Genomic DNA, 20,705 nt, shown 5'->3' on the forward strand with positions numbered 1-20,705 from the left:
AATTAAGAATAAAAATTAAATAACGAAGAATGAAAAACCTATTCTTAATGTTTTATGGATGTTTAAAAAAAAAAAACAATAGCTTTTCCACTGTCAATTCCTCTTTCTATTAAGAGTGAAGCAAACTTGAACTTATAACCTTGATTAGTGAATACAGAAATAGAAAAAAAACTGTATATGTATAGTATGATAAATAATAAAAAATATATTCATAATAAAATAATTATAAAATTCAGATATAAAAAAAATATAATGTGTATATACAAGTTTAACAAGATACATTGCTAATAATATATTTTTAAAAATACAATAATATTAATTATAATTTTAATATTTTTCATAGATATTTTTGTTAACATTTTAAATGTAAAATATCTAATTGATTATTAAATTTAATATAATATAAAATATAATCAAGATTCAATTATCACAAAAAATTATCGAAAAAAATTAAGGATTTAGATGACAAAAAATTGAGTTTTTTGTTTTATATAGTTATAATAATATGACAATTAATTAAAAATAAAAAGAATATTATCATACTTTAAAAAATTTATAAAAAATAAAAAATGTAAAAACAAGATAAAAATAAAGGTTTAATATATTTTTTGTTTAAAAATTTTAAAAAAATATATTTAAAATACGACTACAAATAATTTACATTTTACTAACTAATCTCAATTTAAGTAAATTGAAAGGCTCGTTCTGATGCCATTTTAAACTAATTTAGAATAAAGACCATTAATGAAATTTAATTTAACTTCAAAAATAATTTTTTACTAATTTTTTTTTTAAACATGGTTAACCAATCCAATCCAATGTCGGCGATTAACCGATGATATTTTACTGGTTATAATTAAGAGCATACAAAAACTAATAATTTTGACTCTGTTTACAATATTTGGCTCATGACAAATTAACCAACAGTGGTAAGGATGAATACAAATTGAATTGAATCTAAATATTTTTTTAATTTAAGTTTAGTTTAAATAAAAAATAATTTGATTTGAATTTTTTAAACTAAAATTAAGGGTAATTCAAATAAAAATAATTCAGTTTGAGTTTGATTCAAATTTGACTTGAATTTATTGTTTGAATCCATAGTTTATATTTATGGCTCGAATTCGTGATTCAAATTCAAATTTGTTTGATGTTAATTAGTAGGCCGAATAAAGACAATTTGTCTTCTTCCGATGAAATTGCTCTAATGGGAAGGTCGATGACAGGAAAAGAAAATGGTGGGAAGGTCAACCGACAATAAGAACAACATCCAATTGTTAGAGAAGAAAAAAAAACCTTAAAAAAAATGAATTTTTCAAAACTTAATCTTAAGGAAAATGGTTAGTTTTCTAAATTAAAGGAAAAAAATGATATAAATTATTAGAGTTTTAAGGTTTAATGACAAAATGATGATTTTACTCTTATCTCTAACAGAAATTACTTTACAGGTAAATATTTAAGTTTTTAAAATTTTATAAATATATAATTATTTTTATATTAAATCCTAAATAAAAAATAACCCTTTGACCTATTAATGTACTAAAATTTTAATATATTTTTCACTGTTTTAAAAAATTATCATTTAGATTTAAAAAGAAAATAAAAACTTCATGATTAGATTAACTTTTTAGAATATAATTATTATTTTTAAAATTATTATAAAATATAATAAAATTTTAAAAATATTTTTAATGTTTGTTTGGATTTCCAAAATTTTTAAAAAGTTTTATTAATACTTTAAATATTTTTAAAGGTTATAGTTTATGCAAAATACCTCTTCTTCTTTTTTTTTTCTTTTTAAGTTAACGAATTCACTACGAGGTAGGTAATTTCAAGAAGGCCAAAGGACTATTTCCCACTCAAAATATGTTGTTTTCTTAAGCTTATTTTTGTTAACTTTGAAAATCTTATTTATTCATCTATGAATGATTAAAATTAACCATTTCAAGGATAAAATCATTATTTTATCTGTAATATTAAAAATAAATTAAAATTTTATTTTGTTTTCCCCTCAATCCCTAAAAACTAACTATTTCCCCTCTTAGGGGTTAGTTTTCAATCACTGACATCAAATCCAATGTCATCACCGACGATGAAGCTTCTCTGACGCATCATCATGCACCGATGACCTCTCTTCTCTCCTCTGGATCGTTGACTGATGTAGATTTGGCCTGGAAAGACAAAGAGCACCTTGTCTTCGTTTGGGAAGATGATCATCTTCCCAGACATCTCATCTTCGTCTTTCTAGGTTAGATCTATGTCAGTTGACCTTTTAGAGGAGGGGAGAGAGGTCGTTGGAGCATGGTGATGCATTGGAGAAGCTTCGTCAGTGGCAATAGGGTCAGATTTGACATCGAGGATTGAAAACTAACCCTAGGGGGGAATGTTATTTTTTAAAACTTGACCTAGGGGGGAAATGGTTAATTTTTAAGGGTTGAGAGGAAAAAAAGATAAAATTTTAAGAGGTTAGAGTTCCGTTAATTTTAATCGTTCATAGTATTGACTCAAGGAGTCATTATGCTCTTATTTTGATGATAACAAACTAATATGTCCCTAAACATATTAACTAATAATTTTACTTGAGGGTGAGCTTAGATTGCAAGAATTTATCTAATGCACTTGAAGGAGTTTCAAGATGGAAATGAAAGAGAAAATCAATTAAAGAATTCTTGAAGAAAAACTCAAGTCTTAGATAGATATATTTATAATTTGGAGTATTCATTTTGATTAGAATATTTATTTGCATGAGATAGCTCACCTGAAAACTCATTTTCATATCTTTCACATTTTGGGTTAAAATGTCATTTTTCAAACTTATTGGGTTAACCCAATTTTTTCACTAAAATTTATTAATTCATTTAAAATGATTAAGTTTTGTGAACTACATTTTCATATCTTAAAGTTGGTTTTTAAAGAATTTTCAAAAATGGGTTAAATTGTCACTTTTCAAAGTTTTAGGGGTCAAATAAATTTTTGAAAATTTGTGGGGGTAAAAATAATAAAATTTGGTTAACCGAATTCTTCGATGGCAGCTTCCAAATTGTCCAGAAGCCACGTAATTTGACTTTAAGAAATTCGGTTGACCTAATTAAATTTGATCGACCGAATTTTGGTTTGAACTTTTTAACGACTAGTGCCACGTAAGCAACACGGGAGTGTCATATCACATTCGGTTGACCGAATTGTTCATTTTTTGAAAAATTAAAACGGTTACTCTTTGTACATAACGGTAACTTTCCTCATTTTCTCTTATATAAACTCAATCAAATTCATTTGAAAAAAACTTTTGCCACAAAAAACTTTCACATATTTGAGAGCAAATTAGTTTTGAGTTATTCACTTGCAAATTCTCTTCTCTAATTAAAACTCTTGCTCATATACTTTTTAATTTCATTTTGTATTGGGTTGTACTAAGTTTAATCTTTCAATACACTCTTTGAGAGAGATCATACTTCGAATTTACACTAAAATTTATACTATAAAAGAGTGAGGTTCACTCTTGGAGAGATTAGAAAATTTCTAGTCAGAGAAATTGAGTTTTAACACTTGTAAGGGTTAATAGCACCTTGGAAGTTATTTTGTTGTGAAGAAAAGCTTGGTTGAGTTTTTGGTCAACCAAAGATTAGTAGAATACTCTAAGGAGAAAGCTTGGAAGAGTGGACGTAGGCCAAGTTAAGCCGAACCACTATATATCGAGTGTTTGATTTTTTCTTCCCTTAAACTCATACTTTATATTTTGTTATTTTGATTGTACTGATTATTTAAAATATTTTTGTTATTCTCATAAATTGGATTAAAAAATAGACGATATTCATTTATTTGAATAAATTGTTTTAATTTTCTAATTTGATAAAGATTGTTTAAATTATCTAATTCATTTTTCCTTTTAGGTCATTCGATCCTTCACATAGATGGGTAAATGAGATTTTTAAAATTAATGAAAAAAAACTTTTGATAACAACATACTTGAGATGGGGATAAGTCCTTCGGCCTTTCAAGAAACCTTTCTGTAATTGTATTTTGGCCAATTACCTTTCATGTAAATTTGTTCACTAGCACCGGATCTTCTGCTTCCGGCTTCCGCTCAAGAGAAAACTATGGTTATCAAATATAAAATTTTATCATGTATTAAAATTTTAATTTTTTATATTATATATCAAATATTATATAATATAATTTTTAAAAAATATAATTAATACATCATTATTTTAAAAAATATTATAAATATTTTAAAAAATTTAAAATTTTTTACATATATTTTTCTTATAATATCATTTTTTTTAAAGTGTATTGATTTGTATTGATAATATATATTATATCATATAATATATTATTATATTATATTAATTTAATATATTTTATAATATATATTATTTTTAATTTATATTATATGATATGAAAATAAATTACCGATCATAACTATAGAGGGAACATGTATTTCACACGCAAATTGTGTAAAGAGCAAAACGAGAATCGACCGCAAAAGCATACTGTGGAGTCTTTTATCCAAAAACCAATTTTTTTCTGTGGCTGCCCTTGGATTTAAAAATATAAAAATTCATCCGTTCACAACAATTCATAATCTTCCTCCCCTTCAGCTTGAACCATGAATGACACAGTGGACAAATTGGTCATCTTCCTTGCGAAGAGAGACGGCATCGACAAGCTCGTCAAGACCTTTCAGTACGTCTCCAAGCTCGTCCACTGGCATGTCCACGCCACTCAACCAGAAATCGCGCAAAGATTCAAACACTGGGAAGTTTCCTCCGGCCTGAGCAGAAAAGCCTTCAGAACCGGCAGGTTCCTCACCGGTTTCAACCTTCTCCGACGAAATCCCGGCTCCACTCCAACTCTCAGGCTTTTGGCCGTTCTAGCCAATGCGGGAGAGATGGTGTACTGGTTTTTTGACCACTTTCTCTGGTTGGCAAGAATCGGAACCCTAGATGCAAAATTGGCTGGAAGGATGAGCTTCATATCGGCGTTCGGTGAGTCTTTCGGATATATTTTTTTCATTCTATCTGATTTTATTATTCTGAAAGAGGGATTGAAAGAAGAGAGAAAGCTTGTGAGTTCGAAAGAGGATTCGAAGGAAGTGAAGGAGAGTTTGAAGAAAATAAGAGGCGATAGAGTGATGAGGTTGATGGGCGTGGCGGCGAACGTGGCGGATTTGATCATTGCACTGGCGGATATTGAACCGAACCCGTTTTGCAACCATGCGGTTACTCTGGGGATTAGTGGATTGGTGTCTGCCTGGGCTGGTTGGTACAGAAACTGGCCCTCCTAAACAAATTGGTTGCAGTTTGTTTACTTTTGGTGTAAGTAACTACTGAAATTGGCAAGAAGTTGAGTTATTCACTCACAATATGCTGTTTCTTTTCCTTAAAATGATTTTGCATAGAATGACTAGTAAATTGGATAGTTGTAGAGTTCACAATTCAGCTCCTAAAATCGGGTCTTTAACTTGCCCTTTTTGAATGAAAAGGAGATTTTTTTATAAAAACAAAAATAAAGATAACAAAAATCTTTGTAGTTAATAGGGTTATATTCGAACTAAGTCAAGTTAAACTCGAGCTTATTTGAGTTTGATTTCGACTTAATTTATATAAAACTAAGTTCAAGTTTGAACTTAAATTAAACTTTTAGTTTATTTTGTTATTAAAATGGTATCATTTTAATATATATTAGTTAAAATAATATCATTTTGTGTCAAAATTTTTAAGCTCACAAGTTTAACGAGTTGAACACCTCAAAACTCGAGTTTAAAAATATTAAACTTTCAGACTCAAGATCAATTTTGAACTCGTTTTGGGTTTGTACTAACCGAGTTCAAATAAGTTTGATTCGAATTTAATCCTAACAATCAAGATAAGGATGACAAATATTCTTATAGTCGAAGATGAGGATAAATGTATCGCCCAAAGTGTCTTCTCCCCATTTCTTTCTCTCTTCTCATATTTCTTAACTTTTACACGTTGAATAGCAATTTTTAAATTATTATAAATATATTATAACACTATAAAAATTTTATTAAGTTTTTTTAGTGTAGATAGAGAGATGAATACGTGGAGAAATTTCCTCATGAGATGGAAAGCAGAATGGGAGAAAGTATTTTTAGTGGGGATGGGGAGGACAAAGCGCAGGATGAAACGGGAATTTAAAAAAAAATAAAAATTCAACAGAGACGAAAATAAGGATTAAAGGATTCAACTGCTTACTCCGCTGTCATGTTTGTTGTCATGTACAATATAAGTTCCCAAGATTAGCCACTTTCTAGAAGGCCAAAGGATTTATTCCCACCCAAAGTATTCTTTAATATCAGTTTTCATCTTCTAACTATAAAAATTTTAAACACATACTTATAAAGGATTAAGTCTATTAATTTTAAGAACAAAATTATTATTTCACCTGTAATATTAAAAATAAATTAAAATTTAATCTCCTCTTCCCCTTTCCCCTCAAAAAAATCCTAAAAACTAAAAGTTTGTCTCTAAACTAAGTTTTAAAAAAATGATATTTCCCCCTCCCTTATGGTTTAGTTTTCAAACTCCAACGTCATCATCAACGGTCTCTCCCTCCTAAAGTTTTTTCTCCCTCTAATGATCTCTCTCTATTCAATTGGATGTCCGATCAATGTCGAATGAGGCTTGGGAGAAGAAAAACTTTATTGGGAAGGCAAAACTCTTCATCTTCCCATACGAAGATGAAGATCTCGTCTTCGTATGGGAAGATGATTGTCCTCCTAGACCTCAGACAAAGACGGGATCTTTGTCTGAGTTTGGAAAAACGAAAAACTTCGTATTCTCGATGAAACTCTTCATCTCCCAAGCCTTATTTGATGTCGATCAGACGTTCAATTGAGTTGAGAGAGATCGTTGGAGAGAGAGAAAACTTCGGGAGAGAGAAGTCGTCGATAATATTGTTAGAGTTTGAAAACTAAACCTTAAGGGAGGAAATATGATTTTTTTAAAACTTGGCTTGTAGGAGAAATAGTTAATTTTTAGGGTTACGGGAAAAAAAAGATAAAATTTTAAGGAATTAGAATTTTGTTACTTTTAATAACCTATAAGTGGATAAATGAAATTTTTAAAATTAATAGATGAGACTCGAACAGATCGAGTCCTTCGGCCTTTCCGGAACAATTTCTGAATCCATTGAGATTGCGACCACCACTGCCTAGTTTTTGCAATTATATTTTTCATAGATTGCAATGGCAATTTAACTTCTGGCCCTTGTTCTCAATTTCTGAATTCTGATTTGATGTGAGTATTTCTTGCACAACCTACCTTAGTAAAACTTCCGAAGCTTTTTTTAACTGAAAAAAAATTTAAAAAAAAAACAAAAAGGCATTGGATTGTATTGGCCGGCAATGATACGGGTACTTTATAAATTCCCATTAATTAAATCTGTAATGCAATTCTAAACTATTGAATTAATTCAATTAAAATATTAATACCCTAATAAGAAGATTATGTTACGCGAGTGTAAAATTCGATCAAATGATGCATGACAACACTTTTGTGATTTCAAATCTACAAATTATATACATTATAATCCATTAGAGGAACTGTTCTATTACTATCTATATAAAATATTTTTAAGGATTAATTCAATAAACATGCACTCGATATACATATATGTATTATACTAGATTGTTACAAACATCGTTAACATATGAAATTTATCGTTGCCTTTTAATAAAGTCATCTAATCTAATGATAGTTTTATTACATTATTTGTGTTATTTAGATTGATTATTATACGTGTTTATATGATCTTTACAATCAAATTATATATTGATTCTTTTATTACAGTTCTAACAATTTAAACGTATTAATCAAACATGTATATATGTATGTAGAAGTAGATGAAGAATGTCATTTTTTTATTTAATAAATTATGAGCAATACTGTATATATATATTTTTATATATAATTTAGATATATAGATTATATATTATGGTATTATTAAATATTATTTTAGTTTTAGTTTAAAATTATTTAATTATATAATAATATATTATTTATATATCTAAATTATATATAAAAATATGTATATATAGTTTTATTGTTAAAATATTTTTTTATATATAATTTGAATATATAAATAATATATTATGATGTAATTAAATAATTTTAAATTTAAGATAAAATAATATTTAATCATATAATAATATATTATTTGTATATAAAATTATATATATATTATTTATTAAAAAAATTGTGATTCCGGTAATGGTGCAGTTGAAGTAATACTTCATAGAAAATTCTTCAAAATTATTCATTAATTGTTGCAAAAAGTCGCCTAATAATCCAATAAAACAAACAAGATGATGGGGTTTTATATGAGGTAAGACAGGTTAAATTTTTACTTTAAAACTGATGACGTGTGAAGCAGTGATTGGTCTACCCAACATGCGAGGCGTACCTTAACAACCGTTTAAACCTTGGTCATTGCAGTTGAAGATTGGTTAAAAGCCGACTTCGATTCATTGTCTTCGATAGACGGTTGTTTTGGCTTCAACGGACGGAGTGTTCCAGATTCAGATCTTCTCCAGTTTTAACCGCATATCTCGCTCATTCTCTGATTCAGGCAACAACTCTTCCATAATTGCTTTTCTTCAATTTGAATTTCATTTTATTTTTCTGAATGGTTGAATCTACTTAGTCATTTTTTGATTCAACTGCGAATGGAATTATTCGTTGTAGTTAATTAATTTAAGAAATATAGAAGTTTAGAAGATAATTTTACTGGTTGTTGCTAGATTAATTTGATCTGTATGACTGTATTGTATATCTAAACTTTAAATTATTTCACTGTTTGTTTTTATATTAGTTTTACGTGGTGATTAGATGGCGGAAGGGGGAGCCAAATCAAGATATGTGAAGCTGACGAAAGATCAGGAGCCTTTGCCGGACATCAAGCCTGGCGAGCTCAACCAGCCCATTGAGGTTCCTCAGGTAACTCAGGGACATAAAATATATGATGTTTATTTATTTATTTATTTTTTGTTTCATATATTTTTGTCAAGTATTGAAGTGAGGTTCAATTTTGTTGAAATATGTTATGGATTTTATGAGTAAATGGTGGTGATCATGTGGGTAAATGGGCAGCTGAATGTTCGTAAATGCATTGAGTGCGGACAGGCTTTACCGGAAAATTTTGAGGCTCCTGCTGATGAACCTTGGACTACTGGAATTTTTGGCTGCACTGAAGATACTGAGAGTTGTAAGTTCATTTAATTGGTGGGTCTCAAAAGTTTGTCACATGCTATGTCTTGTAAAGCACTTCTCTGAACCATTTTAACTGGTTCTGAACTACCTTTTTCCCACTTTTTTATTGTTGGCGTCCTTACTTGTTTCTAGATCCATATTGGTGGATTGGTATTCAATGTGCTCATCACTAATGTGTTGCTGGCTGGCATCAATGTTAATTAGATACCAAGATAGGGTGCTGTTTTCGGCACTATGGGCTTTATGTTACTTACCATCCATCTGGTTTTCAATCAGATGATAAATTGAAACAATAGTGGAGAAACAGGATTAGAGATGGGTTGATCTCAATGATTGTAGGAGCGACGTTATCATTGTGTTAATTATGGCTTTGGCTGGCATGGTTTAGCATGTTTAAGAATAATGATGGTTGTTTAGCTGAAGAGTAAAGAAAAATAACTTAAAGGTAACAAAAAAAAAAAAAAAAAAGAGAAAAGTTTAAATTCTGTTTTTTTAGAGGCGTTCAAGCTTAAGGGATGTTATCATAATATGCTTTACTGATTGATCTAGTTATTGACATTGACACTCCAGAATTTGTTGGCACAGACATTAATGTTGCTAATTCAGATTGGTTGGAAAACAAATGACTGTTTGTTGTTTTTTACCTGAAAGTGGCTCTTTATTTCCAATTCATGTCTCTCGTTAATCAGATGTGAGAATCTGCTATAATTTTCTTATTTTACACCTCTGCAGGCTGGACTGGACTATTCTGCCCATGTGTTCTATTTGGGCGTAATGTTGAGAACTTAAGAGAAGATACCCCATGGACTCAACCCTGCATTTGCCATGGAATTTGTGTTGAAGGCGGCATTGCATTGGCCACAGCAACAGCAATCTTTCATGGCATTGACCCAAGAACATCATTTCTTATTTTTGAGGGTTTATTTTTTGCTTGGTGGATGTGTGGGATATATACTGGTCTTGTTCGGCAATCCTTGCAGAAGAAATATCATCTCAAGGTAAATCAGATTTTCTTTATGTTAATATGCAATAATTGGTAATATATGTATGCTGTACTATGAAACATATGCACTACAGTTGTACATACAATATGTGCTGCATTCTGCTTTTCATATGTAAGAAGTACTTGACTGTGTATCATTAATATTTTTGCATTAGAATAAAGTAGGATGACTGCCAATGCTCCATTGTGTTGCCTTGGAGCACAGTGATGTTAACTGTGGTCATGTTTCTTATTTAATTTGTTCTGCTTGGTGTGTTTACTTATATCTTCGATCATCAGTTCATTGAAACAAGGCATAGGTGAATAAGAATTAATATTTTTGTATTTTGTGCCCATTTTAAGATACACATTGGCTGTTGAATTTGATTTTTTGAAGAATTAGCTATTAATGGGATTGAGTGATAAATGAGGATTGATTTAATCCTGAGGCCTGAGACTCTTGGCTTCAGAAAGGGAAAAAAAGGAAACTACTGCTGTTTTCTTTGTTGGATTTTACTTCTTGCTGACCCATATATTTGATAACCACAGAACTCACCTTGTGATCCATGCATGGTGCACTGCTGCATGCACTGGTGTGCATTGTGCCAGGAGCACAGGGAGATGAAGAGCCGTCTCTCAGATAATATGGTGATGCCAATGACTATAGTCAACCCTCCCCCCGTCCAAGAGATGAACTCTGCCAGCGAAAACCAGGATCCTGCATCAACTCCTGGAAACAACACCACCAATTTGGAGATGCAAGCTTTATAATATCCACCATGCCCATACAGAATAAACGCATTTGATCTTGGGAGGGTTTCTACCACATGTTCCCCATGTTGAAAAAACATAGGATTTACCTTTATACAGTCTCTTCCTTGCCTGTTTGCATCAAACTAGTAATTTTTGGCCGTTGTTGATAGTTGACAGAGGGAAAAGTTGTATTCAGACAGCCTTGAGAGAGAGAGAGAGTTTGAAACTACACATTAATTATATAGGTGTACAAATATATTTTTGGTTTCAGAGATGTGGTCTAGTTTTTATGTGAAACCTCAGGCTGTCTCCCATCCATTAATCGCATGGCGTATTGTCGACATCATTAGAAAACCAAGGTGTTCTTAAGAACGATTAAAATATTAAAAAATTAATTTATTGAGATAATATGTGATTTTAGAATAAAATCAACCCTAAAAATCTAATTATTTAAATTAAAGAGTTTAAAGTCGTATGAATTCCACATCAAGAGTCCATATGTTCTGATGTGAACTCTAAATCTCATACTTAAACATAGTAAATGGGTTGGCGAGCAATTTAGTTAAAACTCCCAATTTTTGGCATGACTTGCTGAGAAATAATTTACAAAATTTGCTAGTCGTGTAGGCTTGTTAAGCCCACCAATTAACAGTTTAACTGTAACTCAATCCTCAAGTTTAGTGAGTCAAGCTAGAGGCATCTAACATTATCAATGTCATGTCTACTCATAGATCCAAGCACATACTTGATGATTTGTCCGTAAATATGGTTCTTGTTCAAGTGATTTTTTTTTATAACGAAAAATTTTATTCGAATCAGATTATTTTTATAAAATCAAATTAATTACATCAAACATGTTAAATTATCAATCTTATAATTATTAAATTAGATAAATTAATAATATTATTTTAATATATTATCAAAAAATTTAAACCCAAACTCACCAACTTAAAAACCTTTTTTTTACCACCCAAACCATCTCTCTTGACTCTCGTGTTAGCCATAGGCGAATAAAGATGAAAGACAGTTACCTATAAATAAAATATTATTATTTTTTGTTTAATTGTTTCTTTCTCGTTTGAATAATATTCGCTCCATCATAACGCCGAATCTTTCTCTTACATGTAATTTGTCGCTTCTATATATAATAATTTAAAACTTATTGGCAGTCAGTCAAAGATCGTTCAAAGATTTCTGCTTCTTTCTCTCTCCAAAGCCCACTTCTTCTCTCTCGCACTTCATGGAGAGACCAGACTCAGACAACGAAAGAAGGAGAACACTGGCGAAGAACAAAGGGGCGGTACTCCAGTGCGCACCCCGGCGCATGTTAGCGTTGCCTGCACCGCCGCTTCCCGTTCCTCCTCATGCGTTGAACCAGGCAAAGGTAGCAACCGTAGCCGTCGATTTAAACGTACGGCTGAGATCAGCCGATATGCCCCCTTCAATGCAAGAGCGTGTGATCAGACACGCTAGAGCTCTTCTCGACTCCAACTCCAACGACAAGAAGCTCAATCCTACACACTTAGCTTTGTGCATTAAAAAGGTAACAAGATATCAGTATTTTGTACTAGAAAACGAGATTAGCTGTGTCGTTTAATTTATTTTAGGGTTCTTTTTGTTTCAGGAATTTGATGCAGTGTACGGTCCGGCATGGCACTGTATTGTGGGGAAGAGTTTTGGGTCGTTTGTGACGCATTCGAGGGGCGGATTTGTATATTTTTCGATGGACAAGCTTTGCTTTCTGCTGTTCAAAACAGAGGTTCGTCCAGTTGCTAAAAAGTCTCCATTGTTGCTCCAGTCGAACACCGGTAAAGCTAAATGTTGAATTGTTTTTGTTTTTTATTAACAATGGAAGGGATTTGAAGTGTTTAACAGATGTTAGAATGGAATTCCTCTGGAATTACATGGAATTTCATCAATTAAATTTTTTGTCTTTGAAATCGAAATTTCTAGAATTAGATTCAAATCGAATTTTTTTAACTTGGAAAGTAAGTTTGATTCGAACAAGCCTCACTCAAGCAAAGTCGAATGCAAGGTTGACCTTGAAAATTAAATATTTTTAAACTTCAACGTAAGTTTTTAATTGTTTGGTTTGTCAAACTTACGAGTCTAAAAAATTTATATACGAATAAATTTAAATAATATTATTTTAATTAATATATATTAAAATGACATCATTTAGTCATTTTTTGTTTGACAATATTATCAAGTTAACTTAAATTTGAGTTTGATTTGAATTTAAGCTTAAACTTAGTTTTATTCAAATTGAATTTGATTTGCATTGGATGTGCCCTTAAACATTAGCCATCTTATGAGGAATTTCCAATTTTCAAATAAATACTTCAATTTCAGACAAATTACATCACCATACCTAGCAAAATGGCTGTATTATGCGAAGAAGGGAAACAAGAGGATGTAAGTAAGGCTTCATATATGCAAGGGCATTTTTGAAAGTTTGCATTAATTTGGTTATAATTGTATGATAAAAAAATTGTAGTTAAATTTGCGAAGATGACATTAGGGTTGGATTTGAGCCGAGCTCAACTTGATTTGTATATAGCAGAGCTCAAATTCGAGCTTGAGCTTGTAGAAGTCCAGTTCGAATTCGGTTTAGTTAGTTTCGAGCTCGAGTTTTTAATTACTTCGTTATCAAAATGACATCATTTTAATACATATTAGTCAAAATGATGTCGTTTTGTATCAAAATTTTTAATTGAAAATTTTTACGAGTAGCCTGAGCTCAACCGAGCCTATATAGGATTGACTTGTTTTGGGTTTATTCGAGTTAAGCTCAAACTCAAATTCAAAAGAGCTCAGTTTGAATCTAACCCTAGATGACATAAAATTAAGGTAAAATAATTAATTTCTCGTTAGAAATTTTTTTTCTTATATAAGATGTGTGTCAATTTATCAAATTTAAATATGGGATATTGATTTCTCCTATGAATGGGTAATGTCTATCTATATTATATCATATTTATCTGATCTAATTTTCAAAATTAAGAATTAGAATAATGGTATCTCGTTTCAGACTTATTCGAATCGAATTTAAATTTGAATTCGAATAAGTTTAATTTAAATATAATCTTACATATCATATATGATACGATATATATTATCAATATGAATCGATACACTAAAAAAATAAAATGATGATATAATAAAGTTGTATATGAAAAATTTTTAATTTTTAAAGGTGTTTATAATATTTTTCTCAAATAATAGTATATTAATTAAAATTTTTTATTATTTTATTTTTAACTTGACGAGAGTAAAAATTAAATTCCCGATAGGCAATTCAAGTTTGTTTCAAATATCACTGCCTGCCCTACACAATTATCTAAAATTATCTGTTTATCTTCTTCTAAAGAGAAACTTATCATTATCAGATATCAGTGTAAGTCTACCTATAAAATTCTATCTTCTGCTGGAGAACACAGAACAAGCCTATAAATACCTAATATCAAAGGAAAATCGTCATTCTATCACATAACACAGAGAAGAAAAACAGTGTAGTTTCAGTGATGGCGAGAAGAGGTCATAGATCTGATGGAGAGATTGAAGAGGATTTTATTTGTTTCTGTGGTGCTTTTCTGGATACTGCGACGTCGAAACAGCCGTTGGATCGTGATTTATTTTTCGGTGTTAATGATATGAGTGATTTTAGAGATTACAAAGAAGATGTGATTGAGTTGTACAGAAGAGAACAAGCTATGAAGTCTTTGAGAAAGATACAAAGACGAAGAGCTTCCGTTGTTGACTGCTTCAAGAAGTTCGTATGCTGCTTTGGATCTTGACACAAGTTCTTAAAACTCTTCTTCTGTTTTTCTTCAGTACATTTTTTACTGTTTTACTTCACTATTAACTGTAAATTTTCCTTTTTGCGTAAGTGTTGTCGTTTTCCATTATTAAAAGCTATTGAGTTTATCGTATCTGCCAAATCTAGTGGATCTTACAAATTGATTTCTCACTCTATCCCAATCATAGTAGTCAGAATCTTGTATTATGCATCAGTATTGTGCATCCCATATCATATATAGACGTGGATATGATTTGAGTCAATTTAATCTGAAAAATCAATTTGATTCAATTTAGTTTGATTTAAATTTGTTTAATTAAAATTTAAATTAAAAAATTTGATTTTTTTATTTGAATCGAACTCAAAACAAAGGGTGTTTGACTCGATTCAATTTGAATTTATGACTCAAATCAATAATTCAAATTTATAATTTGATTCAATTTGAATAAGTTCGAATTCAATAGTTCGAAATCTTGACTCGAATAAGAAATTTTAAATATTATTTAAGTAAAATAATATTGTTTTGTCAAGGAACCATGAACTCGAGCTACGAATCTGAGTCATACACTCAAATCGTCAATTCAAACCATTTATTTGAGCCGAACCAATCTACGAATTTAAACCATTGATTTGAGCTATAAAATTGAGTCAAATTCGAATCGAATCAAATTGAATCGTTTTTTATTCGAGTCAAACTCGAACCAGGCTTAATTTCGGCTCAACAAACTTGAACTAAATTCGAACCAAAACATTTTTTATCTGAACCAAACTCAAGCCAAAGGATATTTAAACTCAATTCGATTTGAATTCATCTCTAATCATATGGTAAGATACATGTTTAAGAATAAATCTTAGAAAATATTCTTTAGAGTTTTAAAATTTGCCTGATAAACTCCTAACATGCCGTCACTTTCCAAAAAATATATTGGTATCACGTTAATTTGATTTACTTATCTTAGGATATTAGTCGGTTTGATCCCTAGGAACTGAAGGGTTAATTCACATTATGATATTCTCTTTTAAGATTTGAAAACATTGCCCGACACACATTTTATGATACAATATATGTAATATATAAAAATACGATATATATTATCAATATAAATCAATACGCTTTTAAAAAAAAATGATAATATAATATAAGTGTATATAATAAATCTTAAATTTTGAAAGATGTTTATAATATTTTTTAAAATAATGATATATCAATTAAAAATTTTTATTATTTTATTTTTCAGAAAAACTATATCATATAATACGATATACAAAAAATTAAATTTTTGATATTCAACTATCATGACGTGAAATGTTTCAAGTATTTTTTTCTTTTAAAAAAAAAGGTCATCTGTAATATAAAAATAATTGATTGACAAAATGAGCCCTACATCAATACTAACAAAGATGCACTGCTATTAAGGCTGTTCACAATAATACAAACAAAAGAACAAAAGATCCCAGCCTGTTTCAGGTTGGATGTAAAAATAAATAATCAACTATGAATGTAATGTAAGTTGCAGTTTTATTGATCAAGGGGATACCTGACCAATTTGCCGCGTTGGCATCACCTATGAGCTTTCTCTTTGATCAGAAGTAAAAAAGTATTCTGCCCATACACATAGTTACTTGGATGGAAATTGCCAATCCAAGAATATTTCAAATCAACCACTCTGGACCCAGTAACGAGTTCAAAAACACAATGGCAAAGCATCAAATCATGTCGCCTTCTATAAGCTGTGTCATTTATCCCCTTCTGACTCTTTTACTTTCTTAAGGATATTGTTGCTTTCTGTGCTCTGCTTTTTGAGTAGCTTCTGTTGTTCCTCTTCATTCCCTTGTGCTTTAGTTTCTGATACAGCCTTGGGTTTATTACTAGTAGACTGCTGATACATGATGCCACCCAGCATACAAATCAAAAGTCCAATTGTTCCCACCCAGGTTGAATGTTTATCCCAAATAACCAAATTAATCACAACAGTCAACAATTTGTTAACTATACCCAGAACTGTGAAGCCGGTTGCAGAAATTGCCCTTCGACAAGAAAACCCAAAGAAAGATATTGCCAAACCAAACAAACATGATAACCCCACTGGCAAAACCACCTCAAAAGAATACCAGTCTGACTCATCTGAGATTCCATGCTTTATTTTCTTTAACTCCCCCATAATAAGTAGCTCCAAAGGAAACAGTAAGAGAGCCTCAAGATTATTGTACAGAACAAGACCCCATGTATTCAAACCAATTGTCATTACCACATGCTTTATGTAAACAAAGTCTATGGTCATGCTTACCAGGTAAGCTAAAGCTCAGCTATATGCCATAACAGTGAATTGGTAATCTGTTAGAACATAAATCACACTTCCTCCGAAGATGGTAGCAAGCGAGACCCATGTCCTGATTGCTGGCCATGGTTGGTGCAAAAATAGGGTCTCTCCTACTGCTACAAAGATGGGAACTGCTGAACGAAATACAATAAAAGTGTCAACATTGGCATGGAGGAGGAGCTCGCTATTGGTGAAAAGTGAGAGGTAAAATATAATGGCTGCAGGTAGAAACCGCCACATGGTCAAAAGGTCAAGCGCATCATGCTCTAAGAACTTGAAGTACCCACAAAGGATGACACCAGCTGCACTTGTGAAGTACTGTAAAGCAGTTAGTGCCCCAGGATAAGGAAATTTCATGACAGCCCATTTGTTGATAATGGAGAGCAATGAAGCTGAGAGGCAGTACCCAGCAGCTACACCATAGACTGAAGCTTGCTGAACTAAAGCACTGTACCACGTCACTTGGATTTGATTGGGCAGAGGTGGAGCTTGTGAACCATTTGAAGCTTTGCTAACAGGTGGATTCTCCTCATCATTAGACATCTAACAAGAATTATTAACTTCTTTTAGCAAAATAAACACATTTGACTGCAACTAACTGCAGCCCATGGATAGCTCTGTCAGAAAAAAGGTTATTGAACTACAAGACCATGAAGATAAAAATATTGTGATACAAATCAACGCCCTGTTTACACACCTAACAAAGAAAACAAAAAGAATGGCACAAAAATAAGAGAAATTGAACATGGCTAAATAATAAACAAGGCCAAAACAACACAACAAAAGTATTTCCTTTCATCTGAGGTAAATTTACAGATACTCCATCTTTAGAATAACCATATTATCATTTCCAAACAAATGGGTATAATACCCTTCATCAAAAGGTACTCAGTACCTGTACAAAACAAAGAAAGCACACGAAAACAAAAGGCCATAAAACAAATAAATTACACTTACCTCTTGAACTCTTGATAAAAACAGAATATCAATGGTAAAGGTTAGAACAAAACTAATTGCAAAGAGCAGCAAAAGAAAAATTGAAGTTTTAGGGAAGCTTAATGTTCACAAACATTTATGGATTATAATAAAACCGAATCAATCTTTTCAGATTAATTTCGACCATATAAAAGAACTTAAAAAAATGAAACAACATAACAGGTATAAAATCTAACTCGGCTACAAGCTTGGATTTAACCGAATCATAAAAAACATTAATCAATTAATATTCAACGCACTCACATTGCTGGAAACATGAATCAATTTCTAGATCAACTTACAAGAAAAATAAATGAGAGGGACAACAGAAACGAAGAGAAAGTAAGATAATTGCTCACCTGCAGCCGGAATATTTGTGAGAGATTTCAATCGAATAGCGTCGAAGTTGTTCCGCCGAAAGAAGGAATTTGGGAGTCAAGTGAAGCTGCAACCAGTGAAGCAATCTTCGTTTCTTTCTTTTCTTTTTTGTTACAATGATATTTATAGTCTTATTATGCACGTGATGCACGTGCAACTTTTGACTCAAACCCAAACTCTTGATTGTCCTGGACCGAGCCGATCCCAAATATTTCCTCATTCTAAATTTGTTAAATCAGAATTACGAATTGTTTGAGTTTGATTCAATTAAAAAAATAGTTTGATTTAGTTCAGTTTAAGTTCAATTTAGATTTATAATTTAAATTTATGGCTCAAGTTATCAACTCGTTAACAAATGATAATATGACATTATTTTATTCAATAATTTGTAAAATAACATCGTTTTATCAATATATTTAAACTTAAACGATGAATTAGAGTCATAAATACAAATCGAATTTAAGTCAAATCAAGTCAATATTTTTCTAATTAAAGCTTAATTTGATTTAAAAAATGAAATACCCTTCTTATCTTAAATTCTATTCGAATTTGAATTAAACAAATTCAAATAATATCGAACCAAACTAAACCAATTTCCAAAATTGAGTTATGTACCATATAATTTATATCATATTTCTAAAAATAGTAATTCTCATATTATAATTAAACTAACAAATAATATATATAATTTTATATATAAATAATAATATATTATTATATGATTAAATATTATTTTTATCTTAATTCAACTCTGCTTTAAAGCAAGGCAACAATATAAGCAAAGGACAGAAGGCCTACGTATAATCAGGAATATCATTATATAATTCCTTTGGGGTTGTATCAAAATTCTTACAAAGTATTCAATTAAATTATTTATAGTACTTTTTATAATTATCTCAATTTTGGAGGATATAATATAATTTAGAAAAATATTATAGCGGTATAACGATCCAAAATCTAAATCCACAATCGCTGCCACGTGGTTTGCTGTTAGTTTTTGAAGAGTGTTACGAGCTTTCATGGAACATTGCAACCCTTCTGCAATTATATATACTTGTTTCAACCTCCATGGAAGTCCTATCAAAACCTTCATACTCTTTTGCAAAAGAATACAATGTCTCCAACAGTACTTTCTAAGCGTCTCAATGATTCGGTCACCAAAGATGCTTTAAGAGCATATCTCGCGGAATTTATCTCAACTTTCTTCTTCGTGTTGGCCGCAGTGGGATCTTCCATGGCTTCAAGTGAGTGTTCAAAACTCTCGAATTTTCTTTTTTTAATGATTCTGTAAATAAAGAATTCTTGAAGTTTATATTCAATGTTTGTGTCGTGTGACAGGGAGGTTGATGCCAGATGTGGCGGCGAATCCGTCCAGTCTTATGATAGTTGGCCTTGCAAATGCTTTTGCTCTGTCGTCGACTGTTTATATTGCCGCAAATCTCTCCGGTGGACATGTGAATCCGGCTGTCACTTTTGCGAAGGCCGTTTGTGGGCACCTCAGCGCGGTAATGGCTTTGTTTTACTGGTTTTCTCAAATGATGGCCTCTGTTATGGCTTGCCTTTTCTTGAGAATGGTAACGGCTGACCAGGTAACAAATCGAACTCTATTATAAGAGAATAATTGTACATTTTAATGTTGTTGTTCGAGATTTTATGTTCGGAATGGTTGATGTTTTGCAGCAAATTCCAACCTACCAAATTGCAGAGGAAATGACAGGATTTGGGGCGTCTTTGTTGGAGGGTGTTCTGACTTTTGCCTTGGTTTACACTGTTTATTCCGCTGGTGACCCAAGGCGTGGTCCTTTGGGATTCACTGGGCCTCTGGCAATTGGGATGATGGTGGGGGTGATTGTCATGGCAGCAGGACCCTTCTCCGGTGGCTCGATGAACCCGGCATGTGCCTTCGGGTCTGCCATTGTCGCCGGGAATTTCAAAAATCAAGCAGCTTACTGGGTTGGCCCTTTGATTGGAGGCGCGGTTGCAGGACTTGTGTATGATAATTTGATGTTTCCTGTTCAACCCACTGATTCAAATTCTATGAGAGGGGGTTTAGAGGGTACTGGAGTGTAATTTTTACCAATTTTGAGGTCTAGTTTGAAATTATAAGAGTAATTAAACATTATTCTTTATTAGGATTTTTGTATTACTCAAATGGCTGGCTAGCAATTTTATTTTGTAATTGTAGTGATGTATTATTTATGAAATTTGGTTGATCTTCTGTATGAATGATTATTTTTTGAGCAATTGCTATCTAAAAATATTTTGAG

At 31.3% G+C, this 20,705-nt stretch overlaps 5 protein-coding genes across 6 annotated transcripts; 4 read left to right on the top strand and 1 right to left on the bottom strand.

Moving 5' to 3' along the window:
* The first annotated feature begins 4,468 nt into the window (after positions 1–4,468).
* LOC123225450 (peroxisomal membrane protein 11B) lies at positions 4,469–5,359 on the top strand. The gene has a single exon (XM_044649394.1). It carries the CDS (start codon positions 4,607–4,609, stop codon positions 5,282–5,284), a length of 678 nt encoding a protein of 225 aa, XP_044505329.1. The 5' UTR covers positions 4,469–4,606; the 3' UTR covers positions 5,285–5,359.
* A 3,078-nt stretch (positions 5,360–8,437) lies between these two features.
* Positions 8,438–11,236, top strand: LOC123225134 (cell number regulator 6-like). Of its 2 annotated transcripts, none has more exons than XM_044649005.1 (5): positions 8,438–8,589; positions 8,833–8,957; positions 9,111–9,225; positions 9,963–10,228; positions 10,762–11,236. In XM_044649005.1, exons 2-5 carry the CDS (start codon positions 8,850–8,852, stop codon positions 10,981–10,983), a joined length of 711 nt encoding a protein of 236 aa, XP_044504940.1. In that variant the 5' UTR covers positions 8,438–8,589; positions 8,833–8,849; the 3' UTR covers positions 10,984–11,236. The 2 variants fall into 2 exon arrangements, with proteins under 2 accessions (XP_044504940.1, XP_044504941.1); XM_044649006.1 differs by having other exon boundaries at positions 8,445–8,589; positions 8,850–8,957.
* Positions 11,237–12,119: 883 nt separating this feature from the next.
* LOC123226200 lies at positions 12,120–12,906 on the top strand. Its single transcript, XM_044650729.1, has 2 exons — positions 12,120–12,508; positions 12,590–12,906. The coding sequence occupies exons 1-2, from the start codon at positions 12,206–12,208 to the stop codon at positions 12,788–12,790; spliced, it is 504 nt and encodes a 167-aa protein (XP_044506664.1). The 5' UTR covers positions 12,120–12,205; the 3' UTR covers positions 12,791–12,906.
* A 3,265-nt stretch (positions 12,907–16,171) lies between these two features.
* On the bottom strand, positions 16,172–18,537 carry LOC123225110 (GDP-mannose transporter GONST3-like). The gene is given in 2 exon segments (XM_044648974.1): positions 16,172–17,702; positions 18,420–18,537. A coding segment is annotated over 1 exon segment (1,128 nt). The 5' UTR covers positions 17,629–17,702; positions 18,420–18,537; the 3' UTR covers positions 16,172–16,500.
* Positions 18,538–19,552: 1,015 nt separating this feature from the next.
* LOC123225678 (probable aquaporin TIP5-1) lies at positions 19,553–20,641 on the top strand. The gene is made up of 3 exons (XM_044649788.1): positions 19,553–19,682; positions 19,777–20,027; positions 20,119–20,641. Exons 1-3 carry the CDS (start codon positions 19,553–19,555, stop codon positions 20,506–20,508), a joined length of 771 nt encoding a protein of 256 aa, XP_044505723.1. The 3' UTR covers positions 20,509–20,641.
* The last annotated feature ends 64 nt before the right edge of the window (positions 20,642–20,705 follow it).

This window comes from Mangifera indica, chromosome 9, assembly GCF_011075055.1.
Source record: "Mangifera indica cultivar Alphonso chromosome 9, CATAS_Mindica_2.1, whole genome shotgun sequence".
NCBI classification, from domain to species: Eukaryota; Viridiplantae; Streptophyta; class Magnoliopsida; order Sapindales; family Anacardiaceae; genus Mangifera; species Mangifera indica.